This window comes from Apus apus, chromosome 2, assembly GCF_020740795.1.
Source record: "Apus apus isolate bApuApu2 chromosome 2, bApuApu2.pri.cur, whole genome shotgun sequence".
Taxonomy (NCBI): domain Eukaryota; kingdom Metazoa; phylum Chordata; class Aves; order Apodiformes; family Apodidae; genus Apus; species Apus apus.
The window spans coordinates 50,262,666-50,281,947 of record NC_067283.1 but is presented as its reverse complement, the minus strand read 5'-3'; the positions used below and the strand labels follow the sequence as shown (position 1 = coordinate 50,281,947).

At 40.5% G+C, this 19,282-nt stretch overlaps 1 protein-coding gene across 1 annotated transcript in view; it reads right to left on the bottom strand.

The window, feature by feature from the left end:
• Positions 1-13,628: 13,628 nt before the first annotated feature.
• TBX20 (T-box transcription factor 20) overlaps positions 13,629-19,282 on the bottom strand; it is a 34,501-nt gene continuing 28,847 nt past the window's right edge. The window contains exons 7-8 of the mRNA XM_051609809.1: positions 17,897-18,006; positions 13,629-13,982 (exon numbers count right to left, since the gene is read on the bottom strand). Of these exons, the coding sequence (XP_051465769.1) occupies positions 13,642-13,982; positions 17,897-18,006 (451 nt within the window). The 3' untranslated portion in view covers positions 13,629-13,641. The remainder of the gene's footprint in view (positions 13,983-17,896; positions 18,007-19,282) is intronic.

The window sequence follows — 19,282 nt, the reverse complement described above, 5'->3', positions numbered from 1 at the left end:
TCTATCTATCTATCTATCTATCTAGCATTTTGCTGGCTTGAAGCAGCACAGTGTGATTTGGCAGAGGAGGTGGCCGAGGAAAGGACTGAAACAAGGGCGGTTGTTGCAGGGGCTGGAAGGGCAGAGGATGGAGGCCAGCGGGAAGAAGGGAATCTGGGGAGCACCAGCAGCGGCATACCTGGCGCACACGGACAAACTGGCTGCACCACATCTCCGCACCCTGCCGCCCGCCTCTCCCACCCCCGCCTCTCCCCGGCCAGGCCCGAGGCCGCTGCGGGGCCAGGATGGGGGGGGGGGGGGGGGGAAAGGGGGCACATCCGGCGGCCGCGCGGCGCCGCCAGGGGGCGCAGGAGGCCGCCGCACGCGCCGCGGCCTCGCGCCGGGCCGTTGGCCTCCCGAGGGGCAGAGGTGGTGGGAGCGGGAGCGCGGGGAGGGGAATATCATCATTATTATTAATATTACTAAATTAGTAAAGCACGGCGGGGATGGGTCCTGCGCCCGCCCAGCTCCGGGTCGGGCGGAGCGTGACGGCACAGGTCCGTTTCCGCGGGGCGCTTCGCTGACAAGGAGCGAGGATGGCGCCCGCACGTCGCGCCGCGCGCTCCGGCCGCCTCCTCCGCAGGGGCCTCGGCGGTCGGTGCCTCCCTCCCTGCCGAGAGCTCCCCAGCGGCGGGGGATGCTCGTCTCGGGGCTTGGATGTGCCACGGCAGGGTGGTGCTGCGGGGCGGGGGGGACACACCTCAGGGGTGCCAGGAATTGCGTGCGCGCTCCTGGGCGTTCGGTGGGCGCGGTACAGGGCCCACCCTGTACCTTCCCACCCCCTGGGAACGGCAGGGCAACAAGCGGCCGGCGTGGAGCGGTGCGAGCTGCTGGCTGCAGGCCGAGCGTACCGGGGGGAAGGAACGGCCTTGCTGCCTGCGCAGGGAGGCTGATGGACAAAAGGTGGGGCTGCAGCGGCCCAGCCCTGCAGGACGCCTCCGTTCTCCGGCAGTCAGCGCGCCACACTGCAGGTGGCATTTGGGCAGCGGGGAAGAAGCAGTGGCCCTTAAAGCACTGATCTTCCACGTGCAAAACAGGATCTAACTCTTTATCACAGCATCCCGAGGTACAGAAAGGGAAGGGGTGTGAAATGTTTATTGTCTCAGCCTTGACGGACGAGAGGACTACGATTTTATATTAGAGTGGGATTTTTTTTTCTTGGGTATTGGGGTTTTTTGTGTGTGTGTGTGTGTGTGTTGTTTTTTTTTGGCATCTAGCAGAAAGTATGATGGAATGGCAGTGTGTAATAGTGTGAAGGTTAGATATTCAAATGAGGGAGTGGGAATTAGGACCCCACATGGCCAAGAAATGCACTGGTGAATGAATTTGTAAAAAGAAGGATCTTGTTCCTTGAAACTGAAATTAGTTTCTAATTCAGACCAAATGATTTTGAGCTGCAAATAAAGAGAGGAAACTATATCACAAGTTAAAAAAAAAAAGTTTTTTGATAGGTGATAAAGCATTTCAATGTTTCATTTTGAAACTGATGTAAATAAGGAAGAGTGGCAGCTATCCTGAGGACACCGTCAAATATTTTCAGTGAATACAACATTACACACTTTACCTTAAATGTGTGGTTCTTCTTGTGCTTCTTTAAGTTGGCTCTTCGTATTCCTCTCAATTCGATTTCTGCATTTTCAATAAATTCTGAAGTAGTTTTCCCCTAATTTTTCAGTTCATCAGCAAAAAAAAAAAAAAAAAGCCTAAGCATTCACAAGCCCATTATTTTAGATTCCCAAATAGAGCTGCATAAAGGGTGACAGTAAAGAAAAGTCACTTTCCTGTCATTGTGTATTTTTGTAATGTAACTGGAATAAATTATATTAGAAATAAATTAATTTGCTGACATAGCAACAACAGCAAATGTTACTCTGCTTTTTCCAGTCCCAAATATTAAAAAAAAAAAGAAGAAGAAGAAAGATTTACAACCTAACAAGAATCGTAAGGGTGGCAATATTATTGTCAATTTCAGAGCAGGATTATTTCAACTATTCCCTCACTCCCACTTTTTTTTTTTTTTTCCTATTTTAATATGGAAGCTGGTGTTCTCATGACATTGTTTCTCATTGCCATGTTTTTAAGAAAAATAGTGGAACACCACGAGAGTCACAATAAAATTACAAAATAAAAATCAGGGGGTCTCTTGCAGATTGGTGGTCAGGAAGGGTGCCTTAATGCTTAAATGAAGTGTATGAGTTTTTAAAATCCTGTTATGGGGATCGCAGTTATCCCATATTCAAATTTATAATGAGTCTTGTACCTTCAAGCTCTGCATCTGGATATCTGATACATGTGAGGGTGGGCAAAGTAAAAAAAACTACTTTCTAATGTCTTGTAGGTATAAGTGAGGAAATCCCGTAAAAACAGCTGAAACCACATATGTTTCATGAACAAGGTCTCTGCTACAGTCCTTTCCATCACAGAGATACACAGCACATAGAATCAGGTTTAAGCCTCAACTTCATCATGTTGAAGAATCGTGTCTTTCTTTGCTAGCAAAACGCAGACCATCACATAATATTTTTGCAAAGGCTTGCTTTTTTTTTTTTTTTTGTTAACTTATGATTTCCTCACTAGCTTGAAATGCTTCTTACAAGTGCTACATTTCAAAGGAACGTCTCATGGAGAAATCTATTTTAAGGCATTTGTTAATTCAACATCAGAGAAGTGGGGAGCGAAACAAAAATGAAGTCATTGTTCGTTTTAAGATTATTTATATCATACTCAATTGGTGGGGGAAATTTTGCAGAGCTCTGTTTCTTTTCTCAATTTTATTCCAACAGCTTGGTGCACTTATTAATTCTTATGGCTTTCATTATTTAAATGAAGATGATATACAGTTCTCTGTTTCCTTTTCTGGGGTCCTTTTCGTCTTCTCTGAGTAATTTCTCCATCTGGATGCATGCTCAGCCCTAGTCATGAATCACAGATAAAGCAGAAATCCATTGTCATCCCATTTGTTGTCTTTGTGTGTTTGAGTAACTGGTTTAGCCCCTGCCATGCAAGTTATGTGGACATACTCCAGAACCAAAGCAGTAAATAGGGATTTAGCAGTATGTTGTAACACAAAAAATAAATTAAGTGTTCATCTTTCCTGTGCTTAGGCATGCTTAAATGGGTGATTTTTAACGTTTTCTTCAGTTGGGATCTCGTATATCTGAAATTTGAATGCATGTTCTGGTTTTCCTTCAGGTTACATGATCATGAAAACCTTCCTAAGCTAAAGTTGTCATTAACCATACTGCAGGGTTGTTTTATTGCACGTGTGACTTTCAGTAAAATACTCTTTTTTGTGGTTTGCAATTTCTCATATGATTTTAGGTTTTAAAATGTCTCCCCTAGTCTCCTGTTATCATACAGTGCATAGTCAGTGTGGAGTCTTATGCTTGGCTCATAGAGCAGTTCATCTCAAAATTACATGTTATTTGCTTAATTTGGTATTTCTATTTACACTAACTCTAAATACCTACTTGGATCTTATGATCAGCTTCCAATTTATTTCTACTGTAGCATCCGGACAGTTGCTATTTATGTCTTTCTAGTTTTTCCAGTGTGTACATTCTGGTGAAATTGTCCATCTCATCACAGCTGCATTGTGGATTCACATTGCCAGAATAATACAAATGTTAAAAATATTTTAAGTCTTAAGTTTTTTTTATAGGTATGAGAGAGACCTGAACATTGCACATCTTAGTTTTCAGGCTCCTAGACCCCCAGGGGAATCCACAGCCTCGAGTAGCTCTAGGCACAGCAGCTCCAGGCACGAGCTGACAAGGCACTTCCTCGACATCAAATAATCTGTGTGTTTATATTTGCAGACAAGGTGGGGACAGACCAGTCCCAAACCTGCTGCCTGCTTTGCTGTCTATACTAAAGCCCTGAAGAGCAAAATTAATTGCTTTTGCTGTGAGGAGAACTCAAACATGCATGGCAGCAGCAGCTGCTCAAGAGCAGGGCTGGAGGCACTGCTTGCTGGCTGCAGTAAGTGTGCTGATCCTGTGCTCCTCCATGTAATTTTACATTCTGACTTCTCCCAGTTTCTTTTGTGGCAAGACAGCTCTAGCCCATCCCTATTATTTCTGGCAGTAACATTCAGTTTTGCCTATATTGTCAGGATGGCAGGTCTGCCTTTAAGATAGGTATATAGACAATTCTTCTCCAAAGCATCAGGAGAACTAAGGTCCCAGGAAGAGGATCCACAAAAGCAGGCATGTCCCAAACCCCACAAACAAGCAAAAAGAGCTAATATATGCAACTTCAATCAGTGCTTGTATTATTGAGGTAACAAATGAAAAGGAAGTATCCATGTGTTCTCTTAACAATTTGGCCAAGGTTGAAAGAACAGGAGAACAAAGGCATTATATTACAGCATGGAGCAAAAGCAGTTTTAAATAATTTTTCATGAAGGGATGACGAAACGTTTAGGCTCGTCTCTAAAGAAAACCATAAACCTTTCCAAATAGCAAACGCTATAGCTAGGACTTTCAAAACAGGACTTAGAAGGATGATGCTTGCTCAAATGAGTGGGAACTGTGCATCTACATCCATAATGCCTTTGAAATCCCAGTCTATAATATTCCTTCTTAGTCTTTTTGCCCATCGGGCATGGAGGAAGGGAGAACATTTTCTGTGACTGAAAACACAAGTAGTTGTCTGTCCAGAACTACTGCAAACTGCCTGGTTGTCTTAAGTGCTAGGCAGGCTATACAGAACATACTAATTCATTTAGGAGCAACTGAAAAATGCTTAAAGCCTTGTAAAGGAAATCAGGGGCACAAGTGTTAGACTTTTATAGGTTCATACGAAATAGCACGAGGTTCCTAGTGCACTGTAAAATGAAGGAGCAAAGAAGGCCAAAGTCTTCAACCATCTGAAACAATCTAATCATCCTCTGGAAATGCACTGTTTGGGGTGACTATGTTAACTGAAAATAGAATGATTAAATAAAGTCAGGCTGATAAATCTCTTTGAGTACTACTAACTTATTTGTAATATCATTGAAGATGAGTAGTACGACTGGTGTCTCAAGTCTAAAAGCTATGACATTCAGACGAAGGTAATTGAAGCCTGCCATTCCAAAGCCCTGGGTACATGTTCAGATATTATCAATGTAAATTTTACAGCCAACTATTTGCATCAAGATAAAATCAATTCTTCTTTTGGCTGCCTTGGAATCGATCCATGAGAGAGCACAGGAAGAAATAATAATAGATTTGTGAGTGAGTACATACCAACCATAAGTTTAAGACAGGGATCAAAATAAACAGAAAAATCCTGCTCTCTCCCACACTCAGCTTTCACACCAGAAAACAATGAAGACTGATAGACTTATTGTCTCATAAAAGCATACAAAAATGTGGGTACACACAGAAAAGGAGTGATTTTCCACAGAAAGACCACTGATTGAAGGCAGTTCAATTCCAGCAGCCCCTATGAAGCACAGACTACCAGTTTTAAGAGTCGCAGCTATTCCAGCTCTGAGAACTGAAAGAGAATAGATTCTGATGACACCAAATATCCAGTTTATAGCTGACTGGAGCACAGTGCAGACTACCAGTAAAGACACCACTAACTTCTCCAATTTCTTATTACTACTTTTAAGATATTTGAAGATGCCTTAAGATAGAAATGCAAGTAAAAAGCACAATAGGAGCATTGGCTTGAGGTGACAGACGTATGAATGCATTGCTTCTGCAAGAGTAAGCAACAGCCTTCTGACACAGGTAAAAGACATTGATATTTTTGCTACGTACTTCATCCCTTCTATGAATCTCTCAGGACAACTCACTGGAAGTTAAACATCTACCCAGAGAAAAGCTGCAGCTGTTTAAGGAACTGTATCACCTCCAGCTTTTGGAAAGTTATTTGTTCTAAATATCATCAATTACAGATTCAGTTGCAAGCACTTGCCCTTCTTGAATTCATCTTGCTCTTTTAAGCTATTCCCCTGCAATAGTTGGTTGAATTAAAACAAAGAGCTAGCTGAGTGCATATCTGAAGGACAGTCATTGATCTCATCAGCCACCCTTCAAACACAGGAGAGTGCAGAACTTTTTGAAGCAGGTACCCATGAAGTTGGTGAAAACATGACTCAGACCCAGAAGTTTCTCTAGGGCACAGAAACCTGAAGCCACTCAAAAAATTATGGCATATGTTCCTGTTTCCCCAGCTTCTCTTTGGTCGGTAGCAAATAAAGGCTCCAATTATACAAGTATTTGTTGCATGGACAACTTGTTCCCAGAGGTCTTGATTCTACAAAGTACAAGGAGTTTTACAGTTGCAGAACCACTGAAATACTTAAGTGCTAAGTTAACTACAGTGAGCATGGCTAATGATGCCAGTTGAGACTATTGGCATAACTACCTCTTGAATCTGCATCCAGCCAGTATTTCTGATTCAGGCAAGTGCTGGTGCACACACTTTGTTTTGCATATCATCAAGAAAGCCCTCTACCCTGAGGTTAAGCTGAAGACTTTCACAGCACTGAATATCCATGAGAGAATATGCTTTTTGCTAACAAGACAACATAAAAATATAATACAGAGACAAAAAGCATCACATACGTTTACCAACACAGTGAGCTGTCCTCATTTTCATATGTTCCAAATGTAAAAAAGATACATGAATGCATAGTTGCAACCCAGCATAGATAAAAGGGGTTTTTAATTACCTCAGGCTCTTCACTCCTTCCTTATGCTCACAGACAGAAACCAAATTAAGGCAATGCTACTGCTGTTCATTAAGACCTTGCAGCTCTTCTCTCACATTCCTTGTAAGCCAGTGACTCTTGGGAACTAACTGCAAAAGACCCAGCAGCTGATCTCAATTTAAGGACAAGCTGAGCTACAGGTGTGTACCAAAAACTTTTGGAGTAACATGAGGATTTTGGCAGAAGCTGCTTTAGAGGATGGCTGTTATAGAAAACTTGGAGGCACCTGAACAGATTTTTTCATTGTCCCAAGGCAAGATTAGCTCTAATCACATTGTTCTTGACTAATGTATGTTCCACTTGTTCTTAAAGGCTTCCACTGATAGACATTGCTACTTATCTTCTTTAGGTAATCCAGTGCTGCACTTCACTATCCCTGTACTTTGAACATCTTAGATGTTTCAGGCAACTGTCCCTTGCTTTAATATATGCTATTAAAACAGAAATAAAATCCTCTTAAATGAAAGCCTGCAGCAGATATGCAGACAAATTTATTCATTGCTTCTTTATATTCTTCATATATTTGAAAACTTTATTGTATCTTCTCATAATCTTCACTTCTCCAAACTAAACAGACTTCATTTCTTTCCACTTTCTTCTTTGACTACATTTACTAGGTGTCTGCTTATATATTTGGGGATCCTGGGAATCCCATATTTGTGCCACATGTTTAGGCTCAGGTGGCAAAACCCAGCAATTTTTCTAAATATGATTGCAAAACATTTTGAAAAAAAATAATTTGTTTAACTACATGCAAACTACAATTGCATTTATCTGCGGTACAATGCTCACTCCATATGGGTCCAAGATTTAGACCACCTTTTGGAGATGAGCAGCCCTACTGGATTTTGCACACTCACATAAAATACGTCACTGGTTCCACTGCATTCAGTGACTTGGTTAGAGGAAATAACAAAAGAAGCAGAAAGATTTGGCTAGATAAGAATGATATATCAAAACACCCAATATTTTAATGAAAGAAACTGAATATCCACACATTTGCACTTCTGTACAATTTTTGTGATATATATATATAATTTTAAGCTGTTTACAAATAACATTTAATGCTTCAAATATTACATAATGTTGATATTATATTTCTAGCAGAAATAAATATATTGCACTTAAAAAGAAACTTTTCATTAGATGTCGCTTCATAGTTTATGTTCATAACTTCTTTTTCCATAAAAAGATTTCCCCCTACCCCCACCCCGTACACACAAACACACACTTCAGTACATGGTGAATGTGCTCACGCAATGCATTTTAAACAACAAAGTCAACACAGCAAACAGCAGAACTGTGGTACATTCTGTTAAAGAGGTTACATCCAGTTTTTTACCTTCCTTATTTTTAAACCAAATCTTTCCTCGTTTCTGAAGGTACAATAGAAAAAAAAGTAATTGTTTACATGTGCTAACGGTAAAATACAGCAAACTGTATTTTTTGTCCTTAAACTATCATAAAAAGTTACTTCAGAGTTTACTTAAATCACTGCTTAATTTTCTTTTAAAAAGATAAAATAAAGAAAAAGTAGTTGTCATTTGATAAACTAGATACTATATGCAAGGACAGTTTATTACAGAGAAATACATAAATCCTCTGGGCAGCAAGTAAGTGGTTAGTAAAGAAACCACATCTCTTGCAGCCAAAAATGCTCTGTAAAGGTTAGTGAGAATAAGATCTCACTAAAACCAAAATCAGTCTTGCAGTGAGTGCATGTCATCCCTCTGCTGCTGCTGAGCATAGGCGCTGTGGCCATAACTCCCTCCCAGAGCCCTAAGTGTTACCCGGATCTCACTGTTGCTTTTACCCCTTATCAATGGGTAAATTAGCACAATTTATATTAACTTATGGTTTTGGAAAGCTTCCCAAGTTTTTGCAATAGTTTTCATTGATATTTCCCTTTCCCTATAATACACACACATAAACAGGATGTAGTGCATCGTTGACTTTCCAGCCCAAATGCTTTTATTTTAAAAGAGGATCATTTTCAAGTGCTGGTTAGTGTTTGCTAGATGTTGGAAGCAACAACATCTTCTTATGTGTACACACTCATCCAGTGTCCCAGCCTGCATGGATAAAACTCTGGGAGAAAATTTACAATTGCATTTTGTAGATTGTACTACCAAGTATGTTAGCTATCATACAACTCAGCATATGTGAACTTGTGAAGAAGCATTTCTGTTAGAAACTCTCTACCTTTATCCACTTGGTCTGTGCTTGTTTGTCAATTTATAGCTAGAAGAGTGTCACTGAAACCCGGTAGCACTGAATTTCTGACTTTGACTGTGCCTCAGGTCATCTAAAGCGATACTGAAAACTGCAGAGCCAAATACATTTTTGATGTCTAGCTTCTCTCAGGGCTCCAAAAGTAGAAGGGGAAAAAAAAAAAAAAAATCAGACAAATGCATCTAAGTCAACTTTGTTAGTCTTTGAGATACTTTTGTTGGATTAAAGACCTGAGGCTCTTAACTAACTGTGGGTAAAAGGGTAATCCAGAAAACACCAAAAAGTACTTACAACACTTTAGACAATAATCTTAGCAGTTTCTTTGAAAAGCATATTTAGGCAGGTTCTCCCCACCGTTCTAAAAAAAAACAACAAAAAAGCCCAACAATATAAACAAGCGCAAGTTTGCTCAGCCAAGAGAGCTCATAAAGGTGAAGAGTACTTCTCATGGGATATAAAATGTGAATTATACTGGAAAATAAACTCTAGATTGTATTTAGCATTCCTAGACCATCTACCAGCAACAGATGTTCTGTCCTGAAAGTGATACAATTTTGACAGCAGTACAGCAACTCCTTAAATAAATGACTGAGTTATTGTCAAAGTAGTACAGATAATTCTTATTTTTTTTTAGGAAAAGCAATTTTACTCTTTCACCAATTAATTATGAACTTACATTCATTTTCTTTCAACTGTGAAATCAATGCTAAATCTGATTTGTAGTTGGGCTTTGGTCTTTTCTGTAGAGGTCCTAGATTGTTGCTGTTGCTACGTTAACTGTTCTTGCAGTTAGACTTTATTTTTAGGTGAGAGTGTTGAATGAAATCCTGACTCCATCACAGTCAATAAATCTGCATCTAACTTCAGTAAAGCTGGAATTTTATCCCTGGAATCATTCCCATGCTGCCCCTTGCTGACAGGAAGATGAGAGGATCAGGGAGAAGAAACCTTGTGAGGCGGCAGGATCTCATTGGGTGTCTTAAGGTCTCTGTGATCTTAATCCCTTCAACCTCAACTCTACACACAGGTTTTGGAGGTAGAATTGCAAGGGCAAAGAAGAGGAGGTTAAAACTACCTATTGACCATGGGTTTTGAATGTCTCCAGGGAAGGAGACTCCACAACCTCTCTGGGCAGCCTGTTCCAGTGCTCTGTCACCCTCATAGTAAAAAAGGTTTTCCTCATGTTTACGTGGAACCTCCTGTGCTCCAGCTTGCACCCATTGCCTGTTGTCCTATTATCCTATTATTGGGCATCACTGAGAAGAGCCTGGCTCATCCTCCTGACACTCACCCTTAACATATTTGTAAACTTTGATGAGGTCACCCCTCAGTCTCCTCCAAGCTCAAGAGACCCAGCTCCCTCAGCCTTTCCTCATAAAGGAGATGTTCCACTCCATCATCTTTGTGGCTCTGCACTGGAGTCTTTCAAGCAGTTCCCTGTCCTCCCCCCTGTGTAACCTACTCTAGGGAATCCTACTCTGGCAGGGGGGTTTGGACTAGATGATCTCCAGAGGTCCCTTCCAATGCCTAACCTTCTGTGTTTCTGTGACCTTACTCCTGGGGAAGACTCTCAAAAGCTGCCCTCATTCCGTTGCTTGGGATCTGCCCATGATTTGGAATTAGTGGGGAACCCAGTGGGTTTCTGATGCAAAGGAATAAAACCCCTGGAGAGCAGTATATGCCAGAAAGCAACACAGGGAGGGATGAGCACTCTGAGAGAGACTTGATCTGACTAGAAGAATCAAGGTGTGGATTTTTAACAGATAGGTCTGTATTATCTACACTATGAAAGTCATCACAGAGAATTTGGATGAGAAGTTGGCCTTCTCATGTTTTTATATAGGGACAGTCTACTGCCATATTTTTTCAAACGTGAATCATATTTTATTCGTAGTGAAAAGCACTTGTCTTTCATTTAATATTTTTCTAAATGTTATTGTCAAAATCTAGTTTCATTCTCCAGGAAGAGCCTGGAGAATTTTCTCAGAAACAGTATTGGAGCATTTCTGCATGCCAATTATTGTTGCTTTCAGAACAGGGTCTGGGATGGGGCTAAAGAGGTTGCACAGTTTATTTCTTTGAGTTTGCTTCACAAAGGAAGGACAAATCCATGTATAAGCAGGTTTTATGTGGCTTATAAAGCAAACCTAAATCAGCCTACCTGTTCCAAACTTACTTCTGGAGTAATGTATAAGCTGTCTACTTACTTGACCATTTCCTGATGGAAGTATCAGCATTAAAGCTGCTGGCTTGAATTCTGGACCTAACCATATCCCCTGCAAATCCAGGTAAGTTAATGAAACTGCAGAAGAAAACAGATAAAATAAATAGAATTTCCCAACAGGCTTGAGTGCATGTCCTCATAGGGCCTTCATACAACTGTAACAGAAGTCAAGCAACTGAAGGAGAGGGATTAAAAATTTCTTTCAAATCTCCCTTGAAATTCTTCTTTCTCTGGAATCATATCTGTACTTGAAGAGTTACATTGTATCTAACCAGTATCATGTAATTTCCTGAAAAATAGAGGGTTTATATCAAAATGGGTCATAAGTAGACAAAACCTTGCAACGTGCACTTTTCAGATGTATCTGATAGCCTGGAGCAAAATCTAAGATTTGGACACCATCAAGCCAAATTCAGTGTCTGATTCTAAGCCATTTAAATACTGCAGAGCTTGGCCTATTATATTCGTTTTTGGAGCTCCTTGTAGCAGTTCTGAGCCCAGAAACTGTAAATAAAAGTTTGTTTTCATTCACACACAGCACAGAAGTTGCAAATTGCCTCAGGTAATTTTTTTATCAGCAGGTCCAACAGTGAGTAAAGGGAAATTAGGATGATATGGCCAATAGCTGAGGTGATTGAAATGGCCAATTTGACAAGATTTTAAATTTAGCTGCTGAGAAATACTTGGAGATGCATCTTATCTGTGGGATGCAAGTACTGGACTCGATGATCTTGAAGGTCTTTTCCAACAAAGGAAATTCTGTCATGCAACAGAAACTGAAAAGCCTGGGACACTGTAATTGCTCTCTGTGATCGAGCATTTAAGATGAGGCAGTGGGACAAAACAAAGACATATGACTTGCCTTGCATTTCCCTGAGATGGGAAATAGGTGACTCAGTTTGTTGCACTCCACTTCTTACCATATGATACCAACACATGCTGGTCAAAAATAGAGAATAGTCCCCACAACACCTGTTTTTCATTCTGTGTTTCAGCTTTGCACAGATTGCAGTACATGAGATTATACTGCTAGTTATTTTTTATCAGTAGATGTATTATCATATATAACTTGGATGCAACTCTACACAGAAACTCTGTGTTGACTTCTTATTTACAGTGAAATCCCAGCTCCCACCATGCAGAAAACCAGCATTGCACTGGAACTCTTTTCAGCAGTGCAAAGCATTCATGCTAGCTCTCTGCAGAGAAGTCAATTTTTCTTAAACCTCTAAAGTTCCTCTGGTGCATCAGACATAACATACTAGAAAAAGTGGACAGTACTTTGAATGAGAACCCTAATTACTAACTCAAAAAAGGCAGATATGAATAAAAAGAAAATTACATGTGAAGTTCTGCATTGGTATTTTCCCAAGGAAACTCCACCATTCTACTGGGAGTTGGAAAAAGAGATGGTTCAACCCTCATTTTCCTGGCTAGCTTGTATAGTAACAGCCACAACCAAACCCAAGAAAATCAGAACAAGTAGAAGGATACTCCAACGCCACTCATCTTATACTAGACCACAGATTACAGTTTGATCTAGAGAGTCTATAGACTGATCTAGCCTGAAATTCAGTTGACTGTACACATTTGCAGCTAGGAACAGGTCTTCAGTGGCAAGCACAACAGCAAACAAGCATTGATTTGGTATCTGGGCTTTCTAAGTTACTGTAACAGAATTTCCCAAATCGACATTTTCCTTCGTCAGAACCTTAGTAGACAGTTAAGTTACTTCCCCTAGGATGTAGGACAAACTTTGTTTTAGACTGAAGGACAGAATACATCATTACTGCTACAGTCCTGTAATGCAGTTCTTTTTCAGAACTAATAGTGTTTTGTGAAAGAAACAAAGAATGAAAGACAGACTTGTTAACAGTTTTCTCTTTGGGATTATAGTAGCAACCAAGAAATACTACTTTTTGGTGAATAAAAATCAGTCTTTTAAAAAACACAGCAGCCTTCTCCACTTTGTCCCATTCCCAGCAAATGTGTGCTGAGACAGCCTAAAACATGCTCAGAGTTATAGCAATACATTTATCTGCTTAGATGCTCATCAGTCACAAGAAGAGATGAAGATGGGTAAGAGTACTGCCTCTTTCAGAATTCTTCTAGCATATGAAAAAAGACCTCTACACAATTAATTTGTACATTGCTGCATAAACATAATCTCTTTCTGCTAGGTATAATGCACCTTTGGAACAAGCTGCTCGTGACCAAAAATCCTGGGAACTTTGGGATCCATTTTGGCTGTTACACAAAGACCTGTGAGCTGCGCGCTCTCTTCTTGTGATCCCTCGATGGAGGAATCTAGATCCGTAATTCATTTCTTAGCTGGTTTCTTACAAGTTCAGTGCTGCTGCCACAGGCCTTTCAGGAAGGTCCCTTATGTTTTTCATGCCAAACTTGCACATGGAAAATCTGGTGTTTCTCTTGTCAGTCATACAAATGGTGTCATCACTGCGGAGGAGTGACGCAGTCCCTGGATAGCTGCATAGGGACCCTGCTGAAAATAGTGGTGGTACCTAGGCATGTGAAAGGAAGGGAAAGTGGGGCCACTACCTTGCATGGAGCTGGCTATAGCAGAGGGTGTAAGAGGCATTCCCAGGCGGCTGTATGGAGGCAGAGATCCTTGGATTGGATGAGGAATGGGTGTAGCTATGGATGCAGTGCTGGTACCCAGGGCACTCAGAGACTGTGGATGCTGAAAGCCAGGAAAGCTGGTTGAAGAGGATACCCAGGAACTGAGGGACAGGTTATCAGATGTTGTAAAGGCTGACCCTGCAAGCAAAAAGAAAGAATGCCTGATGTTTACGCTGCAACACACAAAGCTGGTAAAACAGCAAAAAAGGGAGAAAAAGGTCTTCCACAGCAGGGCTGATTTTAATGACAAGGTCTGGTTGGAAATACTTCCCAAATGCCTCTCTCTCCTTATATCTTTATCTTCTTATTTGCCAGGTGCTGTCCTCTATCACTTTATCTTAGACAAATTTCAATTTTAAGAATCTAGTTGCAGTGGCTTGAACAGTAGAATCAGCTTTGCACATTGGACATTTCTGGCATGAAAGAAGAAACTGGTAATGCTGCCACTAAACACTGAAGCATCTACTCTGACATGGAATCTCACTACACTACATCCCTGTTTTGAAGACATGCTTGTATGTTTTTACATCAGATCCTCAGTAGAAATGGTTATTTTTTTTCTCAAATTTCAGGCTGGCAAAACTGCAGATAAATGTAATTTGCACTACCAAGTTTTCCTTATTTTTTACCCCACTAAAACTTGTCACTACTAAATCTTTTCACTCAACTTGATTTTTTTCCAAAATATGGAACAGAAAATTCTAAACTGTCAAAACAATTGCTATTTTTCCAACAGGGCTCTCAGAAGCAACTCTAAGGCTAAATCATAGTAAAAGATGCATGGCTTTAAGTGAAATGCATAAAAATATTAAAAACCTGCTTTCAGGACAATTACCTACTTTTGATCAAATTAAAGTGGTTTCTTTGGTATTTTTTAATCTGAGAATTTCCAAAAATTCTTGTCACAAATCTTCAACTCTTTAAAAACACTTTTTCTCTGAAGACTGGAAAGTCATTAAAGAAGGTAAAAATTGTTTATTTATATTAAAACTAATTACTTCTTTTATTTTGACAGTAAAATTTTTGGGAAACAATAATTTGTTTGGATATTTATACAGGGTCATTTTCTGGTGATAATGTTGCCCTTCTGCAGTTCCCCTGTGCATGTAGTCATCATCAGATATCTGATTTCTAGAAATGGGGAATACAGAAAATTCTGTGAGTAAGATCTTAATTTTTATTCCTATTCAGACAAGGATTCAACTCATATCCCCTCTGTATTTTCTTTCTTGTCCAACAATATCCATTAAGAAAATGTTTCCTACTTTAAGAAATAAATTTACTGGCAAGAATATTTGACTATAATTTCAAGCCCGTATTGCAAAACATTCTGAGACACCTAACTGAACAGCAAGTATTAGTTTCATAAATCTGATTCTAGAAGATAGGTTCATCCAAACTGTGAAAAGAAAAAAATATGAAGACATCTAGCTCTCAAGTTAAACCTATTGGAATTATGTATACTAATCAATTGTAGCCAGATACTCAAAACAAAACCATAAACAAACAACAGTAGAAAGAAAAAAATGCAAATTGTTATTTAAAAGCATACATCTCTTTAGGGATATATTCTCAAATCAGAAAGAGAGCTACTCTTGATTAATTCCCACTCTGCTTAATGAAACAAGTCAAACGGCCCAGTAACAGGGAAGAGAAATAGTGTTGATTCAGCAGTAGAAATGGACATGAACCAAATCCTGGTTATACTACCATTGAACCAAACCTGAACTGCTGGGAAGTTAGAATCCAGGGCCAAACTACAAGGATTCAACTATACTCACCAACCAGAGCAAAACCTTTTACAAATCAAGGAATATCTGAGCATTATTGCACTAGAGGGAATACGGAACGTGAATCTGGATTTGCCTGGAAGGTTTACGTCTGGCTCTGTTCCAGGTGGCTACTATGAATCCTGTGGGGGGGTGCTGGAGTGCAGGCACCCAGACACTATGCATTAAAGAGTTTTAATTTGATTTATATATTTCATATCTGTTAATTCATTTGGAAACAGACTTCTTGTGATAAATAGACTACTGAAGGCTAGCCACTTCCATCTTTAGAAGGATGAAATTGGCTGGGATGAGAATGCTCTGGATGTAATTAGAAATAAATAGCAGCGATAGACTTTCTTTGTTCTACACAGAACAAAGTATGTGATTCCTTCTCATGAGGAAATTCCGTAATGGCCCTTTCCTCCTCCAATTGCAATGGTATCCAGTTGTAAGCTACTACTCCAAAAAATCTCACATACCACATTTGCCAGTACCAAAGAAATGTGCTGTATTAATTCTGAGGCCGCTGAGGCCTCACGAGAGCTTCTCTCATGTGCCACCCAGCAGTGTGTTTGTATTTGGCTGTCAACTTTCCCCTGTATGGAAGGACATGCCTCAATTTTGCATGCAAGGTAGTTTTCACATGCATTGGAAGAAATAAAAATGTTCCTGGAGTTTCATAAAGATTGTTATTTCTCTCTTCATATCTCGGAGGACTTCTCCTTATTTAAGGACACCAGGCCTAAACAGAGTGAAGGCAGCACAAGGCACTCATCTGCAAGAGCAGTATGTTTTACTGTCTGTGCATGCCTCTGGTTGCTCAAAACAGTCACGTCCTCTGTTAGCATATGGCTCCCAGATTAGAAAAAAGTTGGTTGCCACAACTCATGCTCTTCCTCACTTACTCTTTTGCCGTATATTGAGCAAATACAAAACTGTATCCTGTATATATTATACATAAAACTAATTTTAATAAACTAGTCCTTCATCCTCTGACACCTTCTTCAAGATTCTCTTGAGAAGAGAGAGGCTCTAAGGGCAAGATTCACCTCATTCACTTTGTCACTCCCAAAGGAGGACATCATACCAGGGAGCAATGTAATTCCTGGAAAGAAGGTTCCTTGCTCTGGGAACTTCTGGCAAGGGAAAATTTAACACTATCTTGAACAAAAACTGGCCTAGCATCTAAGCTGACATGAAGTGAGGTAATACCCTAGAAGCAAATGAAAGGATGGTATTGTACCACCTGAGGAGTGGCTCCAGAAACTTTGCAATCTAAGAAACTGCTCTTGGAAGAGATGTGTATGAACAAGCCCACCTAATCACATTTTGTTGAAGAGCAACTCATGGTTAAAAATAAGTGTGTTTTTCCTGCACAAGTCCAAAGAGCTTATAACCAGAAATAATTCTCTTATCTTAGCAACAGTGTATGAAGTTAGAGGACAAGACAAGGACACTGCCAGTAGGAGGGCAGATAGAACTGCTTTACCTCAAGTGGCTGTTGCATATCAGGCAGGTCACAAAGTCAACATGCAAAGTATAATGCAACATGAGTGTATGCTAGTCAGCAATCCCTCAGGATGGGTTTGAGATCTATTTCCAGTGGCAAATTATGACAGATGCCATTTGTCTAGTGAGTATTCCCACAAAGAACAACTGTCTTGCTGCTACTTTTGTGACTGCTCAAGTGGACAAACCATTTGATAAAGCATTTGAGGTGAATTGCCTCAGCAGGAAAAGCATCTTTCAGGGGCTAAGAGATAACAACTAAACATGAATTTTCCAGGGAGCTATAGGCCTTTCTTCCTGTAGAGGAAAAGTAGGTTAACCACAGGCTGGTTGAAGATGGTTAGAAACAAGTTTGCAGCAGGCTGGAGAGGCTGCAAATGGCACATCTACATGATACTTTACAAACAGCACTGAGCCCCAGCTTGTAAGTCCTGCCAGGGTATGAGGTGTATTGGCTTGTTCTCAGCACAACTGTAAAGAAGTTGCCTGTTTTTCAGCCATCTTGAAGGGGAAGCAGAAGTAGGTCTCTTGCAATGGCAAAGGCAGTATAGGCATCCCTAGAGCTGCCTCCTGACCAAGCCACCCACACCAGTGCAATGAGCACATCAGATGTCCAGAAGAGCCACAAGATAACAAGTCTACTTCTTCGTTATAGGAGTTAATGGTAGACACACCAGAGAAATGCTTCAGAGTACCAGTACTGACTGTGGTCCTCCTTTTCTCAAGACTAACTATGCCATCACAGTTAACCTCATGAGCACATATTCCTACCTCTGCTTTGTGTTGCCTGGCTGTCATCTCCGAGATCATCTTCTCCTCCATAGGTTCGAATGGGAGATCGGGCATAGGAATGCTTTTGGATGAGGCTCTCCACACTTTCTCTGTAAAAGAAACAAACTACCATGTCAGTAACATCCCAAACAGCCTCTTAATTCATTAGATTAAATACAATTAACATGGTGCCTTTTCTCCGTCAAATCACAGCTTTGTCTCACAGACTCTCCAAAACTACTTAACAAAAATGTTACTTCATAGCATGTCACTGGAAATGCTGAACTTGGCCTGCAGTGTGATAACATTGCTGATCACCTCTTACCTGTGTGGCACTACTTCTTCAGCAAAATACAGTGAACTTCCCACTGCTTTTCCTGGATGCAGTCTCAGACAATGAATATAACACCAGCACTCCTCATAAATTTGAAAACACAAGCTCTGGGGTTATTTGTGCTGAATGGTCAGTCTCGGTTCAAAGAGACACCTGTGCTCCAGCTCCTTTCAAACAAGCTTTCATGTCACACTTGACCACCTCATCTGGTGCTCTCCCATTTTTCTGAAACTGGGGGCAAAAGATAGATGTGTCCAGAGACAGCTCAGCTCTAACCGTCCTCTCTCAGCATCAGAGCTGAGGCCAGTTTGCAGCAGGAAGTCTACAGATACTATCGATCTCATGCCACGTCTATTCTGGGAGGTTAGACGTGTCTGCCAGGCCCCTGCTTTGCTGGTGGTACAAAGCACAGAAGTCACCCAAACAATTTTTAAATAGAAGAAAGGCATATCTGCATGATAAGCCACAGCAGCTTGTAAGGAAGATCCAACCTTACACATTCCCAGCGTGTTTCTGTGTAAGTAGGTGGCACTACACCAAAGATGAATATTCCTGAGGCACATTTCCAAAATGGGTTTGACCTTCGTTTCCCTTTTAAGAAATCTAAGTAGCAATAGCTGTTTAAATCTGGTGGTCTGTGAAGGTTTTATCTGAATTTAACATTTGGCCATTCATACTTGCTAATACTCTTTGCTCAGAAAGCATGGCTGTTACAGAAATTCCAAGGAAAAACATTTTCCAAGTAACATGATAAATCACAGTGGCACATGTTTTCCTTTCCTACAGAAAGCCCATTATGGTCATTTTGTCCTTGGTCTATCACTGGCATCATTACTTATGCTAGTCTCCTCAGAAAAAAAATAAATAAAAAGAGGATCTTATCAAAGTGATTTACTTGTGTCAGGATTGGAAGTGGACTGAAAGCAATGGCAGTTCCTACATAGAGGATGATATAATTGAATTACTGCCTTTTAAGTGATTGAAAACAGTAGGCATATTGGGGCTATCTCAAAGAAGATTTTACAAAGAAAAAGACAGATGGCATTGTTTAC